Source organism: Engystomops pustulosus, chromosome 8, assembly GCF_040894005.1.
Source record: "Engystomops pustulosus chromosome 8, aEngPut4.maternal, whole genome shotgun sequence".
NCBI lineage: Eukaryota > Metazoa > Chordata > Amphibia > Anura > Leptodactylidae > Engystomops > Engystomops pustulosus.
Genome location: NC_092418.1, coordinates 60,184,131 through 60,209,613, shown reverse-complemented (window position 1 = coordinate 60,209,613; position 25,483 = coordinate 60,184,131). Strand labels below are relative to the sequence as shown.

At 39.2% G+C, this 25,483-nt stretch overlaps 1 protein-coding gene across 1 annotated transcript in view; it reads right to left on the bottom strand.

Annotated features, from left to right (window-relative positions):
- COL5A2 (collagen type V alpha 2 chain) overlaps positions 1-25,483 on the bottom strand; it is a 241,758-nt gene that overhangs the window by 2,983 nt on the left and 213,292 nt on the right. Inside the window, exons 30-53 of the mRNA XM_072120968.1 lie at positions 25,407-25,460; positions 21,507-21,560; positions 20,978-21,022; positions 20,784-20,882; positions 20,141-20,248; positions 15,929-15,982; positions 15,343-15,396; positions 15,211-15,264; positions 13,555-13,608; positions 13,047-13,154; positions 11,899-11,952; positions 11,747-11,800; positions 11,412-11,573; positions 11,222-11,329; positions 10,656-10,763; positions 10,420-10,473; positions 10,131-10,238; positions 9,978-10,031; positions 9,781-9,888; positions 9,215-9,268; positions 9,029-9,136; positions 8,652-8,940; positions 8,012-8,202; positions 6,728-6,967 (exon numbers count right to left, since the gene is read on the bottom strand). Of these exons, the coding sequence (XP_071977069.1) occupies positions 6,728-6,967; positions 8,012-8,202; positions 8,652-8,940; positions 9,029-9,136; positions 9,215-9,268; positions 9,781-9,888; positions 9,978-10,031; positions 10,131-10,238; positions 10,420-10,473; positions 10,656-10,763; positions 11,222-11,329; positions 11,412-11,573; positions 11,747-11,800; positions 11,899-11,952; positions 13,047-13,154; positions 13,555-13,608; positions 15,211-15,264; positions 15,343-15,396; positions 15,929-15,982; positions 20,141-20,248; positions 20,784-20,882; positions 20,978-21,022; positions 21,507-21,560; positions 25,407-25,460 (2,376 nt within the window). The remainder of the gene's footprint in view (positions 1-6,727; positions 6,968-8,011; positions 8,203-8,651; positions 8,941-9,028; positions 9,137-9,214; positions 9,269-9,780; positions 9,889-9,977; positions 10,032-10,130; positions 10,239-10,419; positions 10,474-10,655; positions 10,764-11,221; positions 11,330-11,411; positions 11,574-11,746; positions 11,801-11,898; positions 11,953-13,046; positions 13,155-13,554; positions 13,609-15,210; positions 15,265-15,342; positions 15,397-15,928; positions 15,983-20,140; positions 20,249-20,783; positions 20,883-20,977; positions 21,023-21,506; positions 21,561-25,406; positions 25,461-25,483) is intronic.

The window sequence follows — 25,483 nt, the reverse complement described above, 5'->3', positions numbered from 1 at the left end:
TTCCATGGAAATAAATTGATGGCATATTCTGATGTACCTTTTTCTCCATCAAGATTCACCCTTGGCGTAGGATTAGAACCACACAAAATATTCACATGAATCCTACTAACATGGCTTTGCTGCAAAAATACTGTTTTAAGCTTATTTACAGTACATTTGTATTGTTTTATAATTTCAGTGTGAAATTGAACATAGCATTAAAGCAGGGGTCTCAAACTCAATTTACCTGGGGGCCGCTGGAGGTAGATTCTGGGTAAGGCTGGGCCGCATCAAGTTTTCCACACAAAATGCGCTTACAAAATATCATTATTCAGATTCAAATGTCATGGCGTCTCCCAGCGCAAGGAAAGCCCCATGCTGGGAGACGTGTTCTCTCTATGAACGCGTCCTGTGCACCGAGGGGTCCCAAGCTCCTACCGCACTGAGCCCAGGACACTCCATCCCCCCCTCCCCCCCGGTACTTGCCTCCCATCGAAGAAGATGAAGTCGCCGCTCTGACCTGCACCAAGTGCGTTCAGAGCGGCGACTTCATCTTCTTCAAGTACCGGAGGGAAGGGGATTAACCGGTTACGGGCCCTTTCCTGTTTTTTCATGTCCATTTTTCACTCCCCACCTTCAAAAATCTATAACTTTTTTATTTTTACACGTAAAGAGCTGTGTGACGGCTTGTTTTCTGCGTAACAAATTGCACTTCATAGTGATGGTATTTAATATTCCATGCCATGTACTTGGAAGCGGGAAAAAAATTCCAAATGCAATGAAAATGATGAAAAAAACGCATTTGCGCCATTTTCTTGTGGGCTTGGATATTACGTCTTTCACTGAGCGCCCCAAATGACATGTCTACTTTATTCTTTGGGTCGGTACGATTAAGGGGATACCAAATTTGTTATAGGTTTATAATGTTTTTTACAAAAATTAAAACCTCCTGTACAAAAATTATTTTTTTGATTTTGCCAACTTCTGGCGCTAATAACTTTTTCATACTTTGGTGTACGGAGCTGTGGGTGGTGTCATTTTTTGCGAAATTTGATAATATTTTCAATTATATCATTTTTAGGACTGTACGACCTTTTGATCACTTTTTATAGATTTTTTATATTTTTCAAAATGGCAAAAAAGTGCCATTTTCGACTTTGGGCGCTATTTTCCGTTACGGGGTTAAACGCATTGAAAAAACGTTATCATATTTTGATAGATCGGGCATTTTCGGACGCGTCGATACCTGATGTGTTTATGATTTTTACTGTTTATTTATATTTATGTCAGTTCTAGGGAAAGGGGGGTGATTTGAAATTTTAGGTTTTTTTATTATCATTTTTTTTTTTAAACTTTTTTGTATTTTTATTTATACTATTTTTCAGACTCCCTAGGGTACTTTAACCCTAGGTTGTCTGATCGATCCTATCATATACTGCCATACTACAGTATGGCAATATATGGGGATTTTCCTCCTCATTCATTACAATGTGCTATCAGCACATTGTAATGAAGGGGTTAAAACGAAATAGCCTCGGGTCTTCGGAAGACCCGAGGCTACCATGGAGACGGATCGCCGCCCCCCGATGACGTCACGGGGAGCGGCGATCCCAGGTAAGATGGCGGCGCCCATGCGCCGCTATCTTTTTGAGGCTGCCGGCAGCCATCGCTGTGAAAACACCCGCGATCGGTACTAGCACCGATCGCGGGTGTTACCGGTAAGCCTTTGCTGCAATATGCAGCAAAGACTTACCGGCTATGGAGAGGGCTCGGCCCGTGAGCCCTCTCCATGCAGCGCGACCTGCCCTCTCCATGCAGGTGGGGGCCGCAAAATATTGTCCCGCGGGCCGCAGTTGGCCCGCGGGCCGCGAGTTTGAGACCCCTGCATTAAAGCTTCTGGTAGAAGTCCACATACAAATCGTAAACAAAAGAAGACTGTTCTTCAGAAAGTGTTAAAATTATGTGTTGACTTCTAGTTCATTAGAATCATAGTTTATACGGTTGAAAAAAGAAACATGTCCGTCAAGTTCAACCAGGGAAGGGAAGGGTTGGATGAGGAAGGGATTTAGGGGAAACAATTCTATGTAACATAGCCATCAATGTTATTTAGGTGTCAAAAGGCATCTAGGCACTTCTTGAAACTCTCTGCTGTCCCTGCTGTGACCAACGCCTGAGGCAGGCTATTCCACAGATTGACAGTTCTCACAGTAAAAAAGCCTTGTCACCTTTGGTGATTAAATCTTGTTTTCTCTTCACCATTTTTTTGTATGGACCATACATATATATATATATACATATATATATATATAGCCTTGTCACCTTTGGTGATTAAATCTTGTTTTCTCTTCACCATTTTTTTGTATGGACCATACATATATATATATACATATATATATGTATGGTCCATACAAAAAAAATGGTGAAGAGAAAACAAGATTTAATCACCAAAGGTGACAAGGCTATATATATATATATATATATATATATATATATATATATATATATATATATATACAAATATACAAATTAATCATATCCCTTCGTAGTTGTCTCTTTTCCAGACAAAATAAATATACCTTATTTACTCGTGTATAAGCCTAGTTTTTCAGCACAAAATTTGTGCTCAAAAACCCTAACTCGGCTTATACTCGAGTCAACTAAAAACATAAAGACAAAACTCACCTTTCTGACGTCACCCATAGGTCCTCTTCTGTCTGAGACAGTCTGAGACAGAAGAGGACCTATGGGGGACGTCGGAAAGATGAGTACAGTGTTATTTTTTTTTCTTCTACAGGTGCTGGGTAGGCTGTATGCTACAGGGGTTGGGTAGGCTGTATGCTACAGGGGCTGGCAGACTATATACTGGGAGGCTGTAACCAATGCATTTCCCACCCTCGGCTTAAACTCGAGTCAATAGGTTTTCCCAGTTTTTTGTGTTGAAATTAGGGGTCTCGGCTTATACTCGGGTCGGCTTATACTCGAGTATATACGGTAGTTGTTTTAATCTTTCCTCATAACTGAGATTCTCCACACCCCTTATCATTTTTAGGGCTCTCCATTGAACCCTCTCCAGCTCCAGGGTGGATAGAACAATTTTTTTTCTTTCGCCTTATGTGACCCACAAGGTGGTGTCACATACTCCATCCAGTATGTAGACTTTTACCTACCCTTCCAATATTTTCCCAACATTGGAAGTTAAGCTATTACAGGCCTGTAATTGCTTGGGAATGTTTTCGAGCCTTTTTAACCCCTTATCACCAACACTAGTTTTCAGCTCAATGACCAGACTCGATTTTTCAAATCTGACATGTCTCACGATAATTGGTTATAACTTCGAAACACTTTAACATATCCAGGTGATTTTGAGAATGTTTTCTCGTGACACATTGTACCTCATGATAATTGTAAAATTTAAGTGATAAGTTTTGTGCTGAAAAAAAGTGAAAATTTGGCAAAAGTTTGTAAAATTTCTTCATTTTCCAAGTTTGAAATGTTCTGCTTTCCAGACAGGAAGTAAAACTACCCAAATAATTAACATTTACGGAATGCCTGCTTTATGTTGGGATGATATTTTATGCGTCCTGTCATTTTTCTAGGATGTTATGAGGTGCAGAACTTTAGGTGCGATTTTTCTCCTTTTTTATGAAAATTGCCAAAATTCACATTTTGAGGGACAACTCAGATTTCAAGTGACTTTAAAAGGCCTAAAAATTAGTAAAACCCCATAAATTACCCAACTATAAAAAGCTCGCCGTTCAGCGTGTGTAAAACAACTTCTATTGAGTCTATTAACCCTTTAACTGTTTCACATGGGTTAAAACAATATGGACCTGCGATTTAGAAACTTTTTAATTTTTTTTTGGAAAATACATTAATTTAGGCCAAAACTGACAGTTTCATAATAAATTAAATGATGAAATGCTCTGCAACATTTGATGCCCAATTTCTCCCGAGTATACTGATACCCCATATTTGGTGGTAAACTGCTGTGTGGGCGCACAGCCGAGCAAAGGATCAAAGCAGCGCTATTCACAGCAGATTTGTATTGTCATATTGTACAAGCTATAAATTTTAATTTTTTTTTGTGAATTTGCACATATGAGGGCTTGTTATGTACGGGATAAGATACAATGCATAAATAATTCATTTTCGGGGGTCTTAATCTTATTCATGAGATTTTATTAACTATTTCAAGGGGACACAAACAAAATCATCAATTTTAATTTTGGATTTCTAGCACTTTTATCCCCAGCTCACCGTAACCTAAAAATAATATTTTATCTTTATTCTCTGGTAAACTACGATTACATTGATACCTCATTTATATACCTCATTTATATAGTTTTTCTTATCTTTCCTCAATTTTACTGAGCAAAACCAATATTGGAGAAAATCGCATTGTTTTTACTATCAACAAATTTTCAGGGCCATAACTTCAGAATTTTTCTTTTGTCAGATCTGGTTGAGTGCTTATTTTTTGTGAAAAGAGTTGTTCTATTCAGTCGTATCTTATTAGAGAATGTAGCTTTTTTTTATCACTTTTTAGGATATTTTTTGTGATGGTGTTTGATGAAAGATTGTATATTACTCAAAGTTTTTCGTGGGTTTTTTTTTGTACGTTGTTCACCGAGAAGGTTCAATATTGATTTAGATTTATTGTACAGATTAATACGGATGTGGTGATACCAAATATGTAAATTTTTTGTGTTTTTGTTTTTTATATACTTTATTTGCATTATATGTGTAATGGGAGATAATAAAATAAATAAATAAAATAAAAGTCCCATTATTATTATAAAATGATTTAATCTTCTTTTTTTACATTTTCCATCCTTTGGCTTGAACAAGCGATTATCCGATCGCTTGTTCAAGCCTTTACACTGCAATACACTTGTATTGCAGTGTATAGTGTAAGTAACTGAGCATGCTGACCATGCTCAGTTACTCACAGCCGAGTCCTGCTTCTATTCTTCTATTATATAAACAAAGCTAAAAAACCCAATTAGTATCTCTGCCTTCTCTTGGTCTCCAGTCACCAATGCCCTGTTTTCAAAATATAGGGGTCCAATATCACAGGAGCTTCTGCAACCCATGTCTCGGGTCACAGACGAACTCATATGCCTCTGTGTGCCCCAGCAGCTCGGCCGCAGGCTCACTTAGTGCGCGTGCATCCCCACCACCTAGGGCGCGTCAACTCTGTAAAATTTAAAGGGCCAGCGCACCAATAATTGGCACTGGCCTGGTGCAGCCCTAATAAATAGCTGGCCTCTTCCTGTGCCCCCTGTCGGATCTGTATACCTTTGAGAAAGCTGTATGGTGTGATTATCAGTTGTGACATCTGTTCCTGACCTTGATTCTCTGGCGCCTGTCTAGACCTTCTGCATGACAAGACTCAGATTCTGCCTGCCAATTTTGTACCTTGCCTTGGTCACCACCAAGAACAAAGTCGCGCCTGTGGAGTGACCTGTGGTATCCCGCTGCAGCAAGTCCAACCCACTTTGCAGTGGGCTCTGGTGAATACCGGTTGCCACTTAGACTCTACTCCCAGGTGTCAGCTTACGTTATCGTGTCGCGGGGGTTCATTGGGGCCACTACCTCTGACACTGACGTCCAACCTGCTCTGACCCATTTTTTTTCGCATTGATAAATTTAAAACATTTCTTAGGATTTTTTTTGCTATCTTTGGCCACCTATCTTTAAATCTGTATTTTGGCTGATTTTATTTCCTTCTTACGGATTTTGGTATGTTTTTTGTAATTTTTAAAGCCTCAGGTCAGATTTATATTTTTTGAATGCCCTCTTTTTAACATTATATTCTATACATTTTTTAATGTTTTTCCCTCAAGTACAGAAAGCGAAAGTCTTTCTCCTTCTGTTCTGCCTAAGGAAGGCAGGGCAACTTTTACACATCAATAGAGCCTGTTAATCTCCCAGGGCTGTGATCACTATCCCTTCAAGACTGTAACTTGTTTACACATATGAAACAAATATGGTGCCACCGAGGGAAGGGGCTACTGCTTTCTGCTTACTCTGGAGTTAGAGCGAAATTATGTGATGCTCTATAAGGAACATCTTGTGTGTGGATTCAGAAGTCTCCTGATAAGAAAGGTGAGGTAGAAAGCCTCCGCTAATTCACATCAGACACTTAAATCCAGTCTATGATTTTGCAAAACTTCCTCTCTCTGCACTGTGCTGTGTCAAACTCCTCTGCTATTCTCACCCACCCTCTGCTCTCCACACACTTAATACAAAGCAGTTTCTACTTTTAATCAACTAGTATTCTCACTCCAGGGCATACCACTCCAGAGAATATCGGTCACTTCCAAGGCATCTGACAATCATACAAAGTGCATTTCGGTGGTGTGCCGTATCACAACCCAGTGAGCATATTTAACCTATAACTTACTACTATATGACCAAACAATATCACTCTATCCTGCGCCTTTTCCACTTTCTATGTACTGCTGGTTTCTATTACTTATTACTTGCTGCATACTCCTACATGTGATGAAAGTTGCTATGCTAATCATTATATAGTCCTGTATGTACACAATAAATCTGAGAAAGCTGCTGTGAAATCTCAGTGCATCTGATTTGGTAAAAATCATTATGAAATCAGAGTTTACAGAAAGCATGTGTGGATGCCACACTGTGAGATGTTGCCATAATGTATTGTGAGGTGGAAGCCAAAATATATGAAAAATTAAATATGCAAAATAAAGAAAGAAATTTGCATGTGTTCACTTACCGAACAAGTGTCTTCTAAAACAGTGTATCTGAAGCGGCTGTTTCCCTCAGCTCTAATATCAAGATCATTAGCACCTTTGAGTATTACAGCTTTCTTTAAATTTTGATTTCTTTCATCTAAGAATCCAACTGCATTTTTACAATAGTAGGTAATATTTTGTGAAGCCTCTTTTGATAGAAGACGCAGAAAGGTCATTTGAGTTACAGCTGTATTTGGTGAATCACTTTCTCCATAGACAAACTGCAAAGACAAAAAGGTCAACAATGAAAATCATTTTGACACACAAATTATTTTGACACATATAACATAAACCTTATCTAAAAAGATCCTTGGAATGACCCTGTGGGGTGTAAAACTGACAATAAGCTAGCGACTCAGGACTCTATGGTTTCATTCAAAATATATTCCGGCAAAAGCCCATAAAATCCACGTAGTTTATTGTTAAAAAATGCTAAAATAGGTTATAGAACAATGCATTTTTTAACTTTTGTCTGAATATATATTTTGATTGAATCCACAGAGTCCTATGGCCCTAGCTGGTTATATTATTTTCATCACAGGCATTTCAAAGATCGAACTACAAGGATTCCTCTTCATTGATTTTGTCTACTCTAAAAGTGCATTTTAGGTTGTGCATAATAGCACCACCATAAAAGGTGAGCAGTTTATATTAACTATTAGAGAATCTATATGTTCCCCTTTTATACATAAAATTAACATTCCTATTATTTAAAGGAAACCTGTCATCAAAAACAGGCACCATAAATCTTACTCACCCCCCACTGTAACTGTGTTTAAAAGTGCAGCACAGGCGTCCCAGCTTAAATCTGCCTCCTCCCACCAGTAAAATCATTTCCCAAACTTTGTCTGCCTTTGTCTATATTGGCTCTACCCTTTGCCCATTGCCACTTTGCTCCATCCATCGTGGGTGCGTGAAATGGTGACAAGATCTGCAGTTTTTCCACACAGTAATCTGGTAGGGAATGAAAAACTCTCACTTTTCTCTTGTGTGTTTTGACTCTTTTCTACTGATTTGCATATCAGAAAAAAAGGCTGTTTAGGTACAGTTCTTTATTGGCAGATAAGATTAGGGGAGGATATTTAACTCTTTACAAGCAGGTATAACTGGTGTGAAAGGTAAAAATCTGGTGCCACTGTGCCACTATGCCCAGAAAAGCTGTAAAGAATCACTTTATTCTGAGATTTGTGGGTTCCTAATAATTGAATCTAATGTACTGGAAAAAAACTTCCACATTTATGATAATATTTAAAGATGCAATTTACCTGAGAACCTTTGTTCATATCCACACCATACCATATGGGTTTGAAATTATCTCCACTTCTACCAGTCCACCAAGTCTTAACAGGAATCTTGGAAGGATTTGCTGATATGCAGGTTTCTCCAGTTTCCATGTTACAATAAACTTTGATAGCATCCTCTGAACATCCTTGATTTGGATCTATCCAATATTCTCCTGTGAAAATAAAAAATAACTGGTATCAGTATAATATAGTTGGAGCAATCATATTTTAAAGTTAATGTATTCCTTAAAATAACAAAAAGTTGTATCTAGCAGGAGTGGATAACACTGTAAATGTAAAAAACTACTTTATTTTTATTCATTGTATGTTTATTCAGGGTCACAGTAAGTGAATCTTTTCACAGAGTTTGGGGTCCCACATTAAATGAAAAAGTTATGAACTAATAAAAGAGTCCATATCATTTTGATGCATATTTTTTCATATACTACTCTGGATGAATCATAATGAACATGGAAGTGTGATGCTATTACATCCAGTATCTAAATGACAGTTTCTGGGCACATTTTCTTAAAAATATTAGATAGCATATTCTCTTTTAACTACTTTCCCAAAGTCATACAAGTGCAATATGTATTTTTACAAAGAGCAATAATATTCTTACCACTTTTCTTTGTGGGATGACAAAGTTTTAAATCATCACATGTACGTGCTGGATTCTTCTTGGAACCATCAGGACTACGCATTGTTTCAATTTGGCTACTAAGTGATTTCAAAGTTGTTTGAACTCCTGGATCAATCTTTTTACCATCATCACCAGCTTCATCCTCAGTAAATTCTGGCAGTGGATCTGGCACAGCATCATCATAGCCTCCTATTAAATCATCTAGTGCAGCTGTTAAATGTCCCGGAGGACCAGGAGGACCAGGTAGACCAGGGTCACCAGGAGGACCCTAAACACAAATACAATAATGTTAATGTTAATTTATCTGTATGTGCATTTGCCTTTTGTATTATGTATGCAAAAAATTTGATTAATACCTCGGGGCCAGCTTCTCCAACAGTTCCTCGAACACCAGGAGGTCCAATGGGTCCAGATGGTCCTTGATTACCCTCCCTACCAGGAGGTCCAACTGGACCTGGGGGGCCCTATGAATGAAATATATTGCTGTTGTCATTATTCAGAAATAAACTTGGTTTGCTTTATTTAAATAAATATTAACTTACTCTAGGACCAAAAGGCCCAGGAAGCCCAGTAGCTCCTTGCTCACCAATAGGACCCTAAAAAAACAAAACAGATAAAACATAAACAAAATATATATGACGTACTATTGTGTTAAAAAAATCCTTTTTCCCCCAAACCGAAAAAAAATTGCTAGATTCTGGAGCTACTTAATATTGGGATTCTGTGTTTAAAGTTTTTACGTACTTTATATGTTTTAATAAATAAATACCAGTAAAAAATATTATCAGACTATCCTAAAATTGAGAGTCATACCAAACTCCAATGTTTCTGAGGCACAGTTCAATAGTTTTAGTGGTGGCTGTTAATAGGCACAACCACCACTAAAACTATTGAACTGTGCCTCATAAACATTGGAGTAACATAATTGAAGAAATGTAACTAAGTCTTATTCACTTAAATGAGATTTGGAAAACTATGGATCACTGTGTGAAAACAATGATTGAGGAGCAGAATCTGACTTGTGATACATGATCTTAAACTTGTTGATATAAAACCTGCAAAAATAAATTTTGTTCATTTAAATTTAATTCCTTTCATTTCTACTTACAGGAGGACCTGGTAGACCTTGCAATCCAGTGAAACCTCTATGTCCCTTTTGTCCTCTTTCTCCACGTTCACCATTGTCCCCTTTATCACCTTGAGGTCCTTGGGGTCCCTTTTAAGGCAAAAGAAAAAAAAATCAACCCCTGCTTGATTTTGGAGCTATATTTTTGAATCTGAGATTAAGGTTAAAAGAGAACATACAGGCAAGCCACGTTTCCCAGCCCTTCCTGGGGGACCCATTGGTCCACGAGAACCCTACAAATTAATAGAATAAAATATTTTTTAGCTTCAAGTGCACATGCAATATCAAGAAAATAACTTTATTGTTATAAAAATTTTTAGTAAAAGACTCACTGCTTCGCCTCTTGGTCCAGCTTCTCCTGGAGCACCAACTGGACCTGGTGTTCCAGGAGCACCTTGAGCACCAGCAAGACCTTCAGGACCCGGATCACCACGATCTCCCTGAAATTGTACAGTAAAATTAAAAATTTAACTAGAAACCTATCTGAAAATATTTCCTGTTACATGAAGATCAACTAAAGCTCTTACATTTAACCAATAAAAAACATGAATTTTATTTTAGAAGCAGTACGACAAATATAGTAAATATTAATAAATACGTGTATAAATTTAGTACACATACACGCTTTCCCAGAGCTCCATCACGTCCAGGTGCACCATCATTTCCAGGCGGGCCCTAAAACAATTCACATTAGTGAATATCTGATAAGTATAGTAATATGAAAATAGTATATGGACATGAAGAAAAAGAAATTGGCAGGAAATTCTAAAAAGAATAGGAGCGATGCTTTACAGGTCCAAAATTTTCAAACACACATAAGCTCACAAGGCGGCTTGAAAAGGAAATGCAGCATTTACCTCTGCACCTGGTTCACCTACAGGACCATTAGCACCAGGAAGACCAATAGGACCAGATGGTCCTTTTTCTCCAGAAGATCCAGTAGGCCCTTGTTTTCCTGGGGATCCCTAAGTGAGTAAACACGTAATAAAATATTATTAAAACAATGCTGCATGTTAAAAAAATCTCTAAATAAATCACTAAATGTTTGTCTACTAACAAAGGATTTTGTTAAATGCATATTTCCGCAGCTTATGTATAATGTGATGTATAACCCGTGCTTAGGGTTTCTCTTAATCATAAACATGATTTACTATTAGTCATACTTGAATGTTGCCTCATGAAAAATATACAAGAATAGCTTGATAAACAAATCCTGGGTACAACTAAAATATTTTAAGCTATAAACATTTTGAGTAATAAAATGGAATATAATTAAAAAAGAATTAAAGAGAAGATACAATATTGCTTAATCTGTAGAGACTTTCTACTGCTAACCAAAGTTACATGGAAAAGGTTTTAAAATCTTCCGCTAACCTTTATACACTTCTTAAAAAATTAGATAAACCATTGTCATGCTACTCACAGCTGGACCTGGAAGTCCAGGCATGCCTCTTTCTCCCCTTTGACCAGGCATGCCTACTATACCCCTCTGACCAGTTGTTCCAGATGGACCAGGTGGACCATCAGGACCCTGCATAAAATAATTAAATAGTGTTTACCATTGATATTACCTGGACACTAATGATAATGATAAAATTTAATATATAACTTACAGGCTGTCCATCATCACCAGGATCTCCCTTATCACCAGGACTACCGGCGGGACCAGCAGGTCCTCTGTCTCCAATTCTACCATGTGTGCCAGGCTCACCACGAAGACCTGATGGACCTTCCTTTCCTGGTTCACCAATGGGGCCAGGAGGACCTACAGCTCCCTATAAATAAATATTTATATATGTGTGTATTTTTTCAAAACATCCAGAGAATACTGTTGAATAAACTAGCAATCATAAAAGATTTCTATTTTAGATACTAAAATGCTAAAATAGCTATGGTTTGATAAATAGAAAAAAAAAATGTGTTCAAAATAATTTGAGGTTTTACTCACAGGGGAACCTGGTGGTCCAACTCTTCCGGCAGATCCAGGAAAACCTGTTGCTCCCTTTAAAAGTAAAAGCAAAGTTAAAAGCAATTGTAAAAAATACAGAAACTATAAATTTATCATATGTGTATACATATATATATATTGATATTACTTACAGGGGGGCCTTGTGTTCCTCTACCACCCTTTAGTCCAGGCACACCATGAGGCCCCTAAAATAATACATTTTTAGAAGTTGATACAAAGTGTTTTTTTTTCAGTTGCACTATATTTCCTCACTTTTTATTTATATGGCAACATGTCATAGTGATACTTTGCCGTTTTGGATTCATATACATATAGGGGCACATTTACTAAGGCCAGTTTTCTGTCAGACGTTTGCACGTTCTTTTAGGTGCAAACTGCTTGCTCTGGTATTTAAGAAGTGCCTGCACCACAATTGTGTCGCACATGGCCCTTTTGTGGCGCATCTGCACTAGTCTTCATGCTACACAAATAAGGGGGTGCTCAGTCGGACCGTGCGCCGGATTTATCATGCAAAGGCAGGCAGAATTGTGTAGCAAGACAGATTAATGAAGAACGTGAACCAGAAATCCTGAATCTGGCACACCCTGCACACTTTACAGGCAAACTACATGTAGTGCAGTTTGCCCTGTTCTAAGTAAATGTGCCCCATCATTTTTCAGGTACACAAAAAATGTATTATATAAAAAAAACAATATGTCAACCAAACAAGAAAAAGAGTTTTCCATCTACATATAAAAATAGTATTATGGTAACATTAATTTCCGTTTTTAATTTATTCTTTTTCCAGTCAACCAATGAACTAATAAGCAACTAATGGTCTTTGCCTTCAAAATTTTATCCTGCAATGGAACAGGATGTGAATATGTGCTGTAATGGTGCCGAAGAACAATAAAAACTACCTACTACCTACCTACATTGCACACTACTATTGTGTTTATCTTTTATTTGCTGAATCATGCTAATAGCCCCAACCCTTAAAGAAGACCTGATTTGGAACCCTATACCAACTTCAGGTAAGAACCTAAGGAGGGATTAGTTCTTTAGGGTCCCAAATCAACCATTTTGAAGTCTCTATATGTTAAAAAGTTGTGGATGTGAGCCTTATGAGGTACAGTACATTAGACTTAAGATATGGGAAGTGTAGCTGGGACAGTATTTGGGACACCAAACCACCAGTCCATAAGGACCTTAAGTAGTGTAATGTCCCAAATTGCCATGACAGGCTGCCTTTAATGTTATACCCAGTTTCAATTGCATGTTTATTGGTATACATTCTTACATGAGGACCAGGGGATCCAGAGAGACCTTGTGGACCAGGAGATCCAGCATCACCTTTTTGACCAGGCTCTCCAGGCTCTCCTTTTACACCAGGTTGTCCATCAGGTCCCTAAAATAAAACAAAAAAAGATTTGAAATGCATTCACACATATTAACACGTATAATATGATAACATGCTTAATTTATTTATTCAAGCAACTAAAATGCTTCTTTAGTAGCTTGTAAAATGAAATAGGGATATAATGTAGAGAACATCTTTTTTACTTATTTCAAAATATCCTGTTAACATTTGTGTACAGTTTTTATTACTTAGTGAAACAAAATTTTCTAACCTTTAATTAAATTTTTTTCTGAATTTCAGACTTTGGAAGAATATATTTTTCTTATCAGTACATGGTTAGTGTTAAGGCTGAAGAATGTAACAAAAAGACGGCCTACTAAAACTTTAAATATAATACTTAATACAAAATATAAAAGTAAAAATAAATTAGAGAATAAAAATTTGATACCGGTGGTCCAGCAAAGCCTACAGGACCAGTAGGACCATTTTCACCTCGAGAACCCTGAAGGAAAAGCAAAAATAAGTTCAGAAGTTTCATGCAAGTACCAATTTTTATGTCTTTTTTTCAATTTATTGTATACAGTAAGTGATATTATTTATGCTCTTGTTGAATTTCTAATGTCAAAATACACAACACAACAAATGTGTTTTTATAATCTTAAAAAAATAGCGCCAAAGTATTAAGACTCACACATTCTTTGCCACTCATCATTACACCCGCCAATTCAAGCCTGAATTACTGAAAGGTTTTGCCCTCTTAGTAACAAAACTTCAGCTCTTGTGAACATGAATTGAAAGCTAAATCAGGTACAGCAATGCAGATATCAGCTATACCCTGTGCAAAATTCCGAGTCCATTATCAAAAATAGTGGAAACTGCGCTATTTGCAATTTGCCTGTGAAGTGTGCAGGGTATGCCAGATTCATGTATTTCGATGGACGATCCTGATGAATCTGGAGCCCCTTGCACTGCTTTGGAAGTTTGCACCATTTTTTGGTGCACTTAGTTCATACTGCAGAACTGTGGTGCAGTTACAATTGTGGCTCACGTCGGACAGAATTGTGGCGCACACTGACTAAGCACTAACACACCCCTTTTGGGAAAAATGTGTCTGTTTTATCGCACAGACACAAGGCTGAAGAATGTACATGAATATACATGAGTAGTTTGTACATTCTTTCTAGTGCAAACACTTTGAAAAATGTGTGCCAATAGGGCACATTTTCTAAGAACAGTGCAAACTGTACTATCTGCAGTTCGCCTGTGTATGGTGCAGTGTGCGCACGATTTATGATTTGTGTCTCACATTCTTCATGAATTTGGTGCCCCCCCCTGCCCTGCCCCAATAGAGTGCACCATTTTTTTCTGGTGCACCTTTAACAAAAAAGTTTTTCACGCCCCATGTTGGACTTTGCATAATAAATGTGGTGCATGGTCCGACTGAGCACGTCGTTGCATTGGGTATAGTGCAGAGTGTGCCACAAAGTGTTGTGTGTCGCATGCACCAGAAATGTGTCTCAGACACTTCTTAAATACCTGTGCAAGCAGTTTGAACTGACCAGAATGTGCAAAGCCTAACAGAAAACTGGCGCACGGCAAGGGTCACTTTTGTTGGACCGTGGATGTTCTTCAAGGCTAAAACGGCTTGCACAGATACAGTTATTTAAGAAGTGTCTGAGCGGAGATTGTGTTGCACGCAACCACTTTGTGGCGGAGCTGCGCTGGCTTCCATGCGACACATAATAGGGGGCGTGCCGTCGGTCGGTACGACTGATTCGGACCAAGTGCCATATTTAACTTTCAACTTGTGTCACACGCCCTACGTTAAAGTGCACCACAAAAAAGATGGTAAACTCTGTCGGACAAGTGCGGGGAATCAACACATTCTTAGTGAATCGTCGCACCCAACGTTATAGACGGGCAAAGCACTATTAGCAAACTGTCTGAATTTTTAAGTTAATGTGCCCCAATGTGTTTTGTGAAATAATTTAAGCTGTTGGAAACAGACAAACATTTTTCCAAACTTGTAGCACTTGGTGTACACTTATGCATTTGCTTGTGAACATGAATTGTAATTCAAATTTAATAGTAACCCCTTACTCACAGGAGTTCCACGTGATCCAACTGGTCCAATTACACCTCTTGGTCCTGGTTCACCCTGAAATAAAATTTTATTGTATCATTCTATCTCCAACTAAAAATTGATGGCATAAGGGTATTAAGTCCAGTAATTTACCTTTTCACCAGCTGGACCTGCTGAACCAGCTGGACCAACAGGTCCTGGAAGACCCTGGAAGAAATAAATCCATGCATTACAACAGAATGGAATTTTAATATGCTGGAGAGATTATACAATTGTGGTTCAGATTCCACAGATTTCCATATAAAATACAGAAAAATGTCTTACATCCAGTTGGAAATAAGTTTTTTGGACTTGCTCACACAGCGGTGTGGCCGACGGTAGGAAAAGGGACAACGCTTATCTAAAATACTGCTAAAGTAATGTATTGGTGTTGTAAACCTGATGATAACTATTATTAAATGTTACCGATAGCATTTGTGAAAGCTTTTGAAGTTTCAAAAAGGTAAAAACAAATTGTTAAAACCACTAAGTAACATTTTAAATGTGGCTGTGAACCACAAATACTTTGCCACTAGTGGCATTTAAATTTGTATAGTAAATAGGACAGTATAGGACAGGTAAACCCACAGTCCAGAACTAAAAAAAAAACTTTTGTCCCAACACTAAGTAAACTTACATACATTTATACTTCAACTACTAAATATGGCATCTCCATACTAAATGGCCATTAAAAACTTACTCTTGCGCCATCATTACCAGGTGTTCCTTCAGAACCTTTTTCTCCCATACCTCCCTGAAATGCAAAAAAAGTATTACATTGTCAGTTCATTAAATTGTCTTTATTTTTAAAGGGTTTTCCAGGACTATACAGTTGAGGTTAGGCTGTTAACATCAGATTGACCTCAAACTAGAGTTGGGTCTGGGTGTGGCAAGATGTGAGGACGTGCAGCACATTGCGCCACCCACCAACCATGTGCTCTGCACTGCTGAATCACGAGTGGATATTATCTGTATGTGTGCCTGACACATTGGGGCAGATTAACTTACCCGGTCCATTCGCGATCCAGCGGCGCGTTCTCTGCGGTGGATTCGGGTCCGGTCGGGATTCATTAAGGCAGTTCCTCCGACGTCCACCAGAACGCACTGGAGTATACCGAGCCAGGCTGAGTGAAGGTAAGTGCAAGCTCCGCGACACACTTTTTTTAAAAATGCGGCGGTTTTTCAGAATCCGTCGGGTTTTCGTTTGGCCATGCCCCTGCATTTCCGTCGCGTGCATGCCAGTACCGATGCGCCACAATCCGATCACGTGCGCCAAAATCCCGGGGCAATTCAGGGGAAATTGGCGCAAATCGGAAATATTCGGGTAACACGTCGGGAAAACGCAAATCGGGACCTAAGTAAATGACCCCCATTGAGTTGCATCTATCCTGGGCTGACACTGCATTTGTGAATCAAAACTGAGTAGAAATGAAGGGGTATTCCCATCTGGGCACTTACATTTCATTTAATTCATTTTCCATATGTAAACATTTTTTAAATTGGATTTTATTAAGAAAATGTTCCTGTGTGAAAATAATTTCTCACAAATGTAGCCATGTTGCCCCTAATAACCAAGATAGCTTCCTCGGATACGGCCGGCACGCACTCTGGCAGCGGTGGTGTGCCAAGCCCTATTGAGTCCTGCTTGACCACCTGGTTTCAGCGTACATTACCACAGGACAGCTGTAAGGATATGCAGTAACTCCTGAACATTTCATATACAAAACTTTTTGTTTCTTTGTGCAGCAGAGGTGGTTGTAACCATAGACACAGTCTTGTTTCTAAGGCAATGTATGAGAAATTATCCTCACGCAGGTAAAACATTATTTAGTAACATCTAATTGAAGAAATGAATATATATGGCAGATTAATGAAATTGAATGTGAATGTCAAGGCAAGAATACCCTTTTAAGCTGCACACTCTTTAGATGCTACTGCTATGATTTACTCAGCTATATTGGAATGATCGAGGTGATGCGTGGTTTGCTAAGCTGCGATCTCCTGGGTCATCATCTGGTGGAGGACTTTTGCTAAAAATCATGCTGTATGGGTTGACACCTTTGTGATCCAAGTTGTCACTTTGCAGAGACTGAGAAAATGATTTACTGGTCATGCTGGATGACTAAATGACCTGCAAAGATGTCACTGGTCACATGTCATGAATGCAACACAAGGCATCGTGTAAAAAAATTGTAAAAACCGGGTACCACTTAGATTCCAGTCCCAGGTGGGCATAATCTGCGGTGGTCCAGTGGGTCCACTACCCCTGGAGCCTTACAGTATGTTAAGATTATTACTATTTATATCAATTCTAGGGAAAGGTGAGTTTTTAGTTTTCTTTTATTTAATTTTTTTTTTAACTATTTTTCAGACCCCCTAGGGAACTTTAACCCTAGGTTATCTGATTGGGACTGGGATTTTACACATCATGTATTATAATATGAAAATCGCTCATTGTAATACATAGTGAAAAAAGAGACAGCCTTAAGTATTTGTGTGACCTGAGGCTTTCATAGATATCGCCGCTCCTCAATGACTTCACGGGGAGCAATGATTCGATGCACTACCTGTTACTGGTAAGTGCTTGCTGCAATATTCTATTTCCAAGCTCCCGCAGACGACATGTCACATGTTGGCAAGGGGTTACAGCAAAGGATACAAATACTTATGACCCTGTGATATTTCAGTTTTTTCTGTCATGATGGGATGCAGAGTGTACATTAATGAGCAAAAAAGGGGTCTAATACTTCCATACCATATGCAAAGGAGCACTGTATTTTCACTCTTATGGTAGAATGGGTACTTAAAGGAGTTTATGAGCTTTCATGATTTAGGGTTTTGGATAAAGAAGGAAATTGTGTATTTCACAAACTTTTATAGGTGAAAAATTGATGTACAGAATATACTACAGAATATGTGCTGAAAAACCTCCCCTCGGCTTCTGCACAAGTCAATTTAAAAAAACTTAATACTCACTCTCTGGTGTCCCCGATGTTCATCGCGGCTTCCCGTGTCTCCTCTTCTATCTTCCCTAGCCAGCAGATTTGCATCCATGCGATCTGCCATCACACACTATGATGCAGAGGTGTCGCCGCTGATGGCGTCATCAGCGACGATAGCGTCGCATCGTAGTGTTCGACGGCCGGCAGATCGCATGGATGCAACTGCCTGCTAGAGAAGAGAGAAGATAGAAGAGAGAAGAAGCTGTAGGGAGCCGCGACGGGGATCGGGAGCTGCAACGAACATTGGGGACACCGGAGGGTGAGTATTAAGTTTATTTTTTTCTGTTTGGCAAACTGCGGGGGGCAGGCTGTATACTACATGGGGGCTGGCTGTATACTACATGGGGGCTGGCTGTATACTACATGGAGGCAGGCTGTATACTATATGGGGGCAGGCTGTATACTAAATGGGGCAGGCTGTATACTACATGGAGGCAGGCTGTATACTACATGGGGGCAGGCTGTATACTACATGGGGGCAGGTTGTATACTACATAGGGGCAGGCTGTATACTACATGGGGGCAGGCTGTATACTACATGGGGGCAGGCTGTATACTACATGGGGCAGGCTGTATACTACATGGTGGCAGGCTCTATGCTACATGGGGGCTGGCTGGCTGTATACTACATGGGGGCTGGCTGGCTGTATACTACATGGGGGCTGGCTGGCTATATACTACACCTTCGGCTAATACTCAAGTCAATCGGTTTTCCCTGTTTTCTGTGGTAAAATTAGGGGTCTCGGCTTATAATCGGGTCAGCCTATACTCGAGTATATACAGTAATTTGATTTCATGCAAAACATTTATGGGATAGATAAGAAGTTTTATTTTCACTATTTACAGTTATTGCACCGGACTAGGAGTAGGACTAGGAATTATTAATTGTTTACAATAATAAGGAAGCTGAATTTTCAAATTTTTCTGAATTTGCTAATTTTTGCATTGCTAAATCCTATTTATCTAAGATTTATAGATTATTGATGTAATTGGTTTTAGTTGATTTAGTTCATAAATCAACTATGTAGTATTCATTAAGTAGAATGAAGATATAGGCCCTATAGGGCAGATAGCATTATAAGGGAATATAGATTTAGGGTCAATATACAGACTGCATTATACCCCTAAACTAAATTTACTAAAATTATGATTTTTGGTAACTCGTCTTATACAAGGATAAATACAGTTATTAAGGATGCATATAATTTATCACCATCTACTGTGGGAGTGATGTATGGTATTACTCACAGTAGAGGACAAGAAATGTGATATGCAAAGCTTTATTCAGATATTTAATTTAATATTTAAATATGAAAAAATATGAAAAAAATAAATATAGTGGCAAGATATAATAAAGAAAAAATGTGGTTAAATAGTAGTTCATTGTTATTTATTTATTTTCTTTTTATCCACAGCCAAGAAGGGGTGGATGGTGGAATGGTTAGGAGAGCGGGGAATAAATATATAGTGTGTATAACATCATTTGACTGTGATACATAACATGTGACAAAAAACATAACATTTTTTTACAAATATCTTTTACATATGTCAATATGTAAAAGATATTTGTAAAAAAATGTTATGTTTTTTGTTTTGCAAAAAAATCTAATAGTATTCATTAACTGAAAAAAAACAGAAGTCGATCTCTTGATACCCTAATAATTTGTTTGCAAGAGCTGCAGTGATCAGGACATGTACTGCAAAGCCCAATCCTATTGTTCTTACTGGGAATGAACATGTGATTGATATGCAGTGTAAGCTTCAGTGCTAGTTCTGGTACATTGTGGCTCTGGCAAGCAGAAGAACAACGCATCTGATATTAATTAACTAATCTTAGAATATGTCATAAATAGTAAAGACCTACACAACCCCTTCATGAATAAAACTTAGATTAAAAAAAAAATACTTACCCTGTCACCTTTTGGACCTGGTGTTCCAGCAATTCCTCTTTCTCCAGGCATACCTTGGAGACCAGGAGGTCCTGTATCACCAGCACTACCAGAAGGACCAGGACTTCCCTATGGTGAAGAAATTATGAGAAGAAAAACTAAGAACATGTATAAATAAGATACAGTGTATGCATCACTAAAATATTTTGGTAGTGAAAATGTGAAGTGCTTGCAAAAACGCAGGGTGAAATATGTATGCCACAGGTAGATTGACTGGCAAAAACAGTTTATGTGAGTATACTAGCATAAGTAGATGCCATTGAATAAAGATGCAAAAAGTCCATCAAATTCAGTTTATTATACAGTGAAGCACCCTAAGAAGGCAAAAAAAAAAAAAAACATATGCCGATATGCCCATAGCAAAGCAAGAAATTCCTTCTCAAGTAGAGATCACTGAATTAGGGTCTCTTGTAATATTTTTCTTCCTTTTGCATGTACAATTTTTGCAACCAAGAAAGGAAACCATACCACTTGAACCTATGAAATATCTCAGACATGAAATCATTCTGTGGCTGCAAGATTCACGGTTTCTTTACTATTACAGTAAATACTCCCTGCCATTGTTGCCTTTATTTCTCTTCCATCCAAGTGAAATTTCACCCACCTTTGGTCCATCAGGTCCATGGCCGCCAGCCATACCCTTTTCACCAGGTAATCCTGAAGCACCAGGTTCTCCTCTTTCCCCAGGATTTCCACGTTCTCCCTATTGAAAATATTTGCTTTTATTTTGTTTACCCTAACGAAAATGCATACATTTACATTTTCCCCCAAGAATTAACATTTAAATATTGTTCTTACCCTTGGACCAAGTGGACCAGCAGCTCCAGAATCTCCAGGTACACCCTGTTTAAATATACATTTTTATGGTTACTATTCATTACTATTAATTCATTACCATACCAGTTTTTAACTATAGTACAGTGATGGCAAACCTTTTAGCCACCGAGTGCCCAAACTACATCCAAAACCCACATATTTTTTGCAAAGTGCCGATGCGACAATTTAAGCAGTAACTTATTACTCCCTGTTCTGTCACATGTTTAAATTGTATAGGCACCTGAGGACACCAATACAGTAGAAATAAGGAGAAAAAGCTTTGGTTATCATTGTAGCTTCCTTCTAGGGTCCTGGGCTGCCTGGGACTGCAAGAGGTCTTGAGTTCTGTCTGGTGAACCCTGCCCTGGGGTGATGGCGAGGGTGCCCATGGAGAGGGCTCTGAGTGCCACCTCTGGCACCCGTGCCATAGGTTCGCCACCACTGCTATAGTATATTAATAGATAAATAAATAGATTAACAAGTTAGACCATAAACACAATTAATGACTTACTTCATCCCCTGGCTTGCCTGTTTCTCCGGGAGGTCCGGGTGGACCTGGTAAACCCTTTAAAGTACAGAATACACATTACTCAATAATGTTTAGTTACAGTGTCTTAGTTATATTTTACTAGTAGAGACATTCATCTAAATTCATAATTCATTTAATGAAAAATCAGGTCTATGCATATGTAAAAGAAATTGCTAAGAAGAACATTTGACAAAAGAGATTTAAAAGCTGTCACAGGCATATTTCACTACTACCTATATTATGTGGTTTCTTAGTGTTAATTACTATTTTCAAAGTTCCACAGTATTATAATGATTAACTATATAAATATAACAAAAATATAACAAAAACTTTTTCAAATGTATCTCTCTGTCGCTGACTAACTGTCTCTGTCTCTCTGTCACTGACTAACTGTCTCTGTCCCTCTGTCCATCTGTCTCTCTGTCCTTGACTATCTGTCTCAGTGACTGCCTCTGACCGTCTCCGCCTCTGACCGCCTCTGCCCCAGACCGTCTCGGACCATCTTTGTCAGTAACTGTCTCTGACCTTCTCTGTGTCTGACTATCTCCGACTGTCTCTGCCTGCTCCTGGCTCCTCTTGTGCAAGCAGGTGTCAGGGTGTGCAGTGCCAATAGTAGCTGCTATGGGCCCACAGTGTCAGTGGGTCCCAGCATCCAGGATATTGGGTGTGTATATGCTGTATGTCTGTATATGGTATTGAATGTAAGTGTGTATTGTATATTGCTGTATGCATGTATATATGGTGTATGATTGTAACTCACATGCCTTAGTGCATATCTTTTAAGGGGGGATGGGGTCCCCAATCAGAAGTTTGCTATGATGCCCAGTCTCATCTAGTTACACCCCTGGTGCAGTCAATTACATGGCAAAGAGTGTTTCAACTAGCATGGGATTATCTTCGCTATGCTCAAATTCTGTTAAGCCCCTCACATCCCACCCCTTTACAGCACAAAATTATGGAGCAGTCATTGCCGTATGATGACTTTCCTAGCTGGAATTCTGTGGCACATCCACCTGTCCCAAATATAGAGTTGCAAGATTGCCAAGAACTTGTGTTGGAGAATGAGGACATGATGGGGGCACCATCAAAAGAGATGTATGATGATGATGAAACCCAAGTGCCATGTATAGCCCAAGATAGAGGGCAGCAGTGAGGGCATGGTGGTAGAAGAAGCAAGGGTTAATGATGAGGTCCAAGACCATATATGGATGGTAGGCAGATATAGTGTGGACAAAGAGGTGGTGGTCAGGAAGCCCCATACAGCCAGAAAAACAAGTGAAGTGGTGTCAAGAAGCAGTGACAAGCTCGTAGTCACATTGTTGCCTGTTGCTACCCAGCTTGCCCAGCAAACAATGGCCTTCTAACAGGTTATCTGCCGTGTGGCATTTTTCTTCCAGAGTGCAGAAGGAAAAACATTCTGCCCCCATTCAGGATTAGCGCACATGACTTCTCTAGTATAAATACAAGCAGACCACACAAGAACTTGCTGAGTAACCCAAATAAAGGAGGAGTTCTATAATCCCAATGTGGGTCAACTGGTTAGAAAAAGGAATAAGAAATGGAAAAATATAGGAATATATGCACTACCACATTCTGTATTAATATCAATATAATTTATTTATACATCAGCTCCTGCTGCTGCTGCTACTGATGCCACCTCCACATTATATTATTGTGCCACTCTGCGGGCTCCTGCTGCTGCTACTGTGCCACCTTCACACTATATCATTGTGCCACTCTGCGGGCTCCTGCTGCTGCTACTGATGTCACCAAAACACAATTTCATTGTGCCACTTTGCGGGCTCCTGCTGCTGCCGCTACTGATACCACCTTCACACTATATAATTGTGCCACTCTGCGGGCTCCTGCTGCCGCTGCTACTAATGCCACCTTCACACTATATTATTGTGCCATTCTGCAGGCTCCTGCTGCTTCTGCTACTAATGCCACCTTCACACTATATTATTGTGCCACCCTGCGGCTCCTGCTGCTTCTGATACCACCTTCACACTATATCATTGTGCCACTCTGCGGGCTCCTGGTGCTGCTACCACCTCCACACTATATCATTGTGTCACTCTGCGGGCTCCTGCTGCTGCAAATACCACCTCCTGTTGCTCCTGCTGCTTCTGCTGCTGCCACCTCCATACTCTTATCATTGTGCAACTTTGTGGCTTCCGGTTGCTGCTGCTGATGCCACCTCCACAGTATATCATTGTGCCACTCTGTGGCTTTTCATGTTGCTGTCACCATGTTGCTGCCACCTGTGGGCTCCTGCTGCTGCCGCCACCTCCACGCTCTTATCATTTTACCACTTCGTGGCCTCCTGTTGCTGCTGCTAATGCTGCTGCTGCCACCTCCACACTCTTATCATTGTGCCACTTTGTGCTACTCTGCAGCCTACTCATGCTGCTGCCAACTGACCAATGTCTCCCTGGAACACCCTGTGATTTCCATAATGCTCCACCACTCTAAGACGTTGCCAGTGTTTGGTTTTTCCCTTCATTTTATCTGCCAGAAGGATGAAAAGCTTCAGGATTGATAGCCAAAAGCAGGACTGGATACAGCACACACAGGACATGCAAGTATCCCATTTACTGCTCATCTCATCTCATCTCATATTCTGGATCAATTCGTGTTTTTGGCTTTAGCAATACTGATGGATTATTGGCCAATTGAAAGAGGACACTGACGCGTGAAAAGAAGGGCAAAATGATCAGTGCAGTCAATGCAAAATTACTGCCGACACCCTCTCCACTCTTTAGGGGGTTTCTACATGTATCCGCGTTTAACAGAATCTATGTAATCATCTGATGTCAGTGTAAAAAGAGTGCACCCTCAGCTCGGTCCTTTCGAGCTGGCACAGACGTTACCTTGTCAGGCTGCGTTCCAGTTTCGCTTATTTGGTGAAGTTGGCCTCTGAAAGTGCATATGGAAGTGAAGAGGGAAGCGATTCTAAGAGCTGTGGCTGTCATGTGCGTGTCATACTAAAACACAGCATTGTTTGAAGACCAAACCATGCTCCCTATGCATTTAAGCAAGGCACAATGTTCTATAACACCCTACAGGTTCTCTGCAGCCAGGAAATACCTGGTTTTTTAACGTGATTCTTCATGATTCAATTTGGACCGAATCAAATTTTTTAGAAAAATTTGGCGAATCGGGACGACCCGAATTTTAACAAATTCGCCCATCTCTAGGGATGATGTTATTATCAGTGTTACAATCCTCACAGTTTGCCAACTCTTCTGGTCCTGATGGAGGGTGTATTGATGGTACAGTAGAAAGAACTTGAGTAACAGGTTTCAGACCATTCCACACATTGCTCGCAAGGTGGGTTGCTAGACTAAGTGATCAGTTACTGCACTTCCCAGCCAGGGGACATATTTGGAGGAGGAAGAGGATGAGGAGCAAAAGTGGACATCCTCACATTCATTAAAATGAACCAATCATTGATCCCACAAATTGGCTGCACCATCTTATGAGTAAGAATGCAACACTACATTACCTGAATGTAGAATTGAAATGATCCTGAATTTTTACTTGAAATTGTCAAGTTTCGTTATAACTGAATTTAAACTTTAAATTCCACATTATCAGAATTTAAACTTGAAATTGTCAAATTCTGCATTACTGGAATTTTAACTTGAAATTATCAAATTTGCATTATTAGAATTTTAACTTGAAATTGTCAAATTCTGCTTTACTTGAAATCAGCAGTACATGGTTTTGAACGGCAATGAGTATATCTTTTTTACTTTGCTTCTTTATTCTTTTTCAATCTTTAATCCTCAATGTAAATTACTAGCACCTTTAACCGCTGCGACATTAAGAGTAATGTTTTTTATTTTTTATAAGAAAATGATTAATTATGAAAAATACCTGAAATCCAGTGGGTCCAGGGGGTCCTTGTTCACCTCTTTCACCAGCAGGCCCCTTAGACACAAAAAGTGGTTATA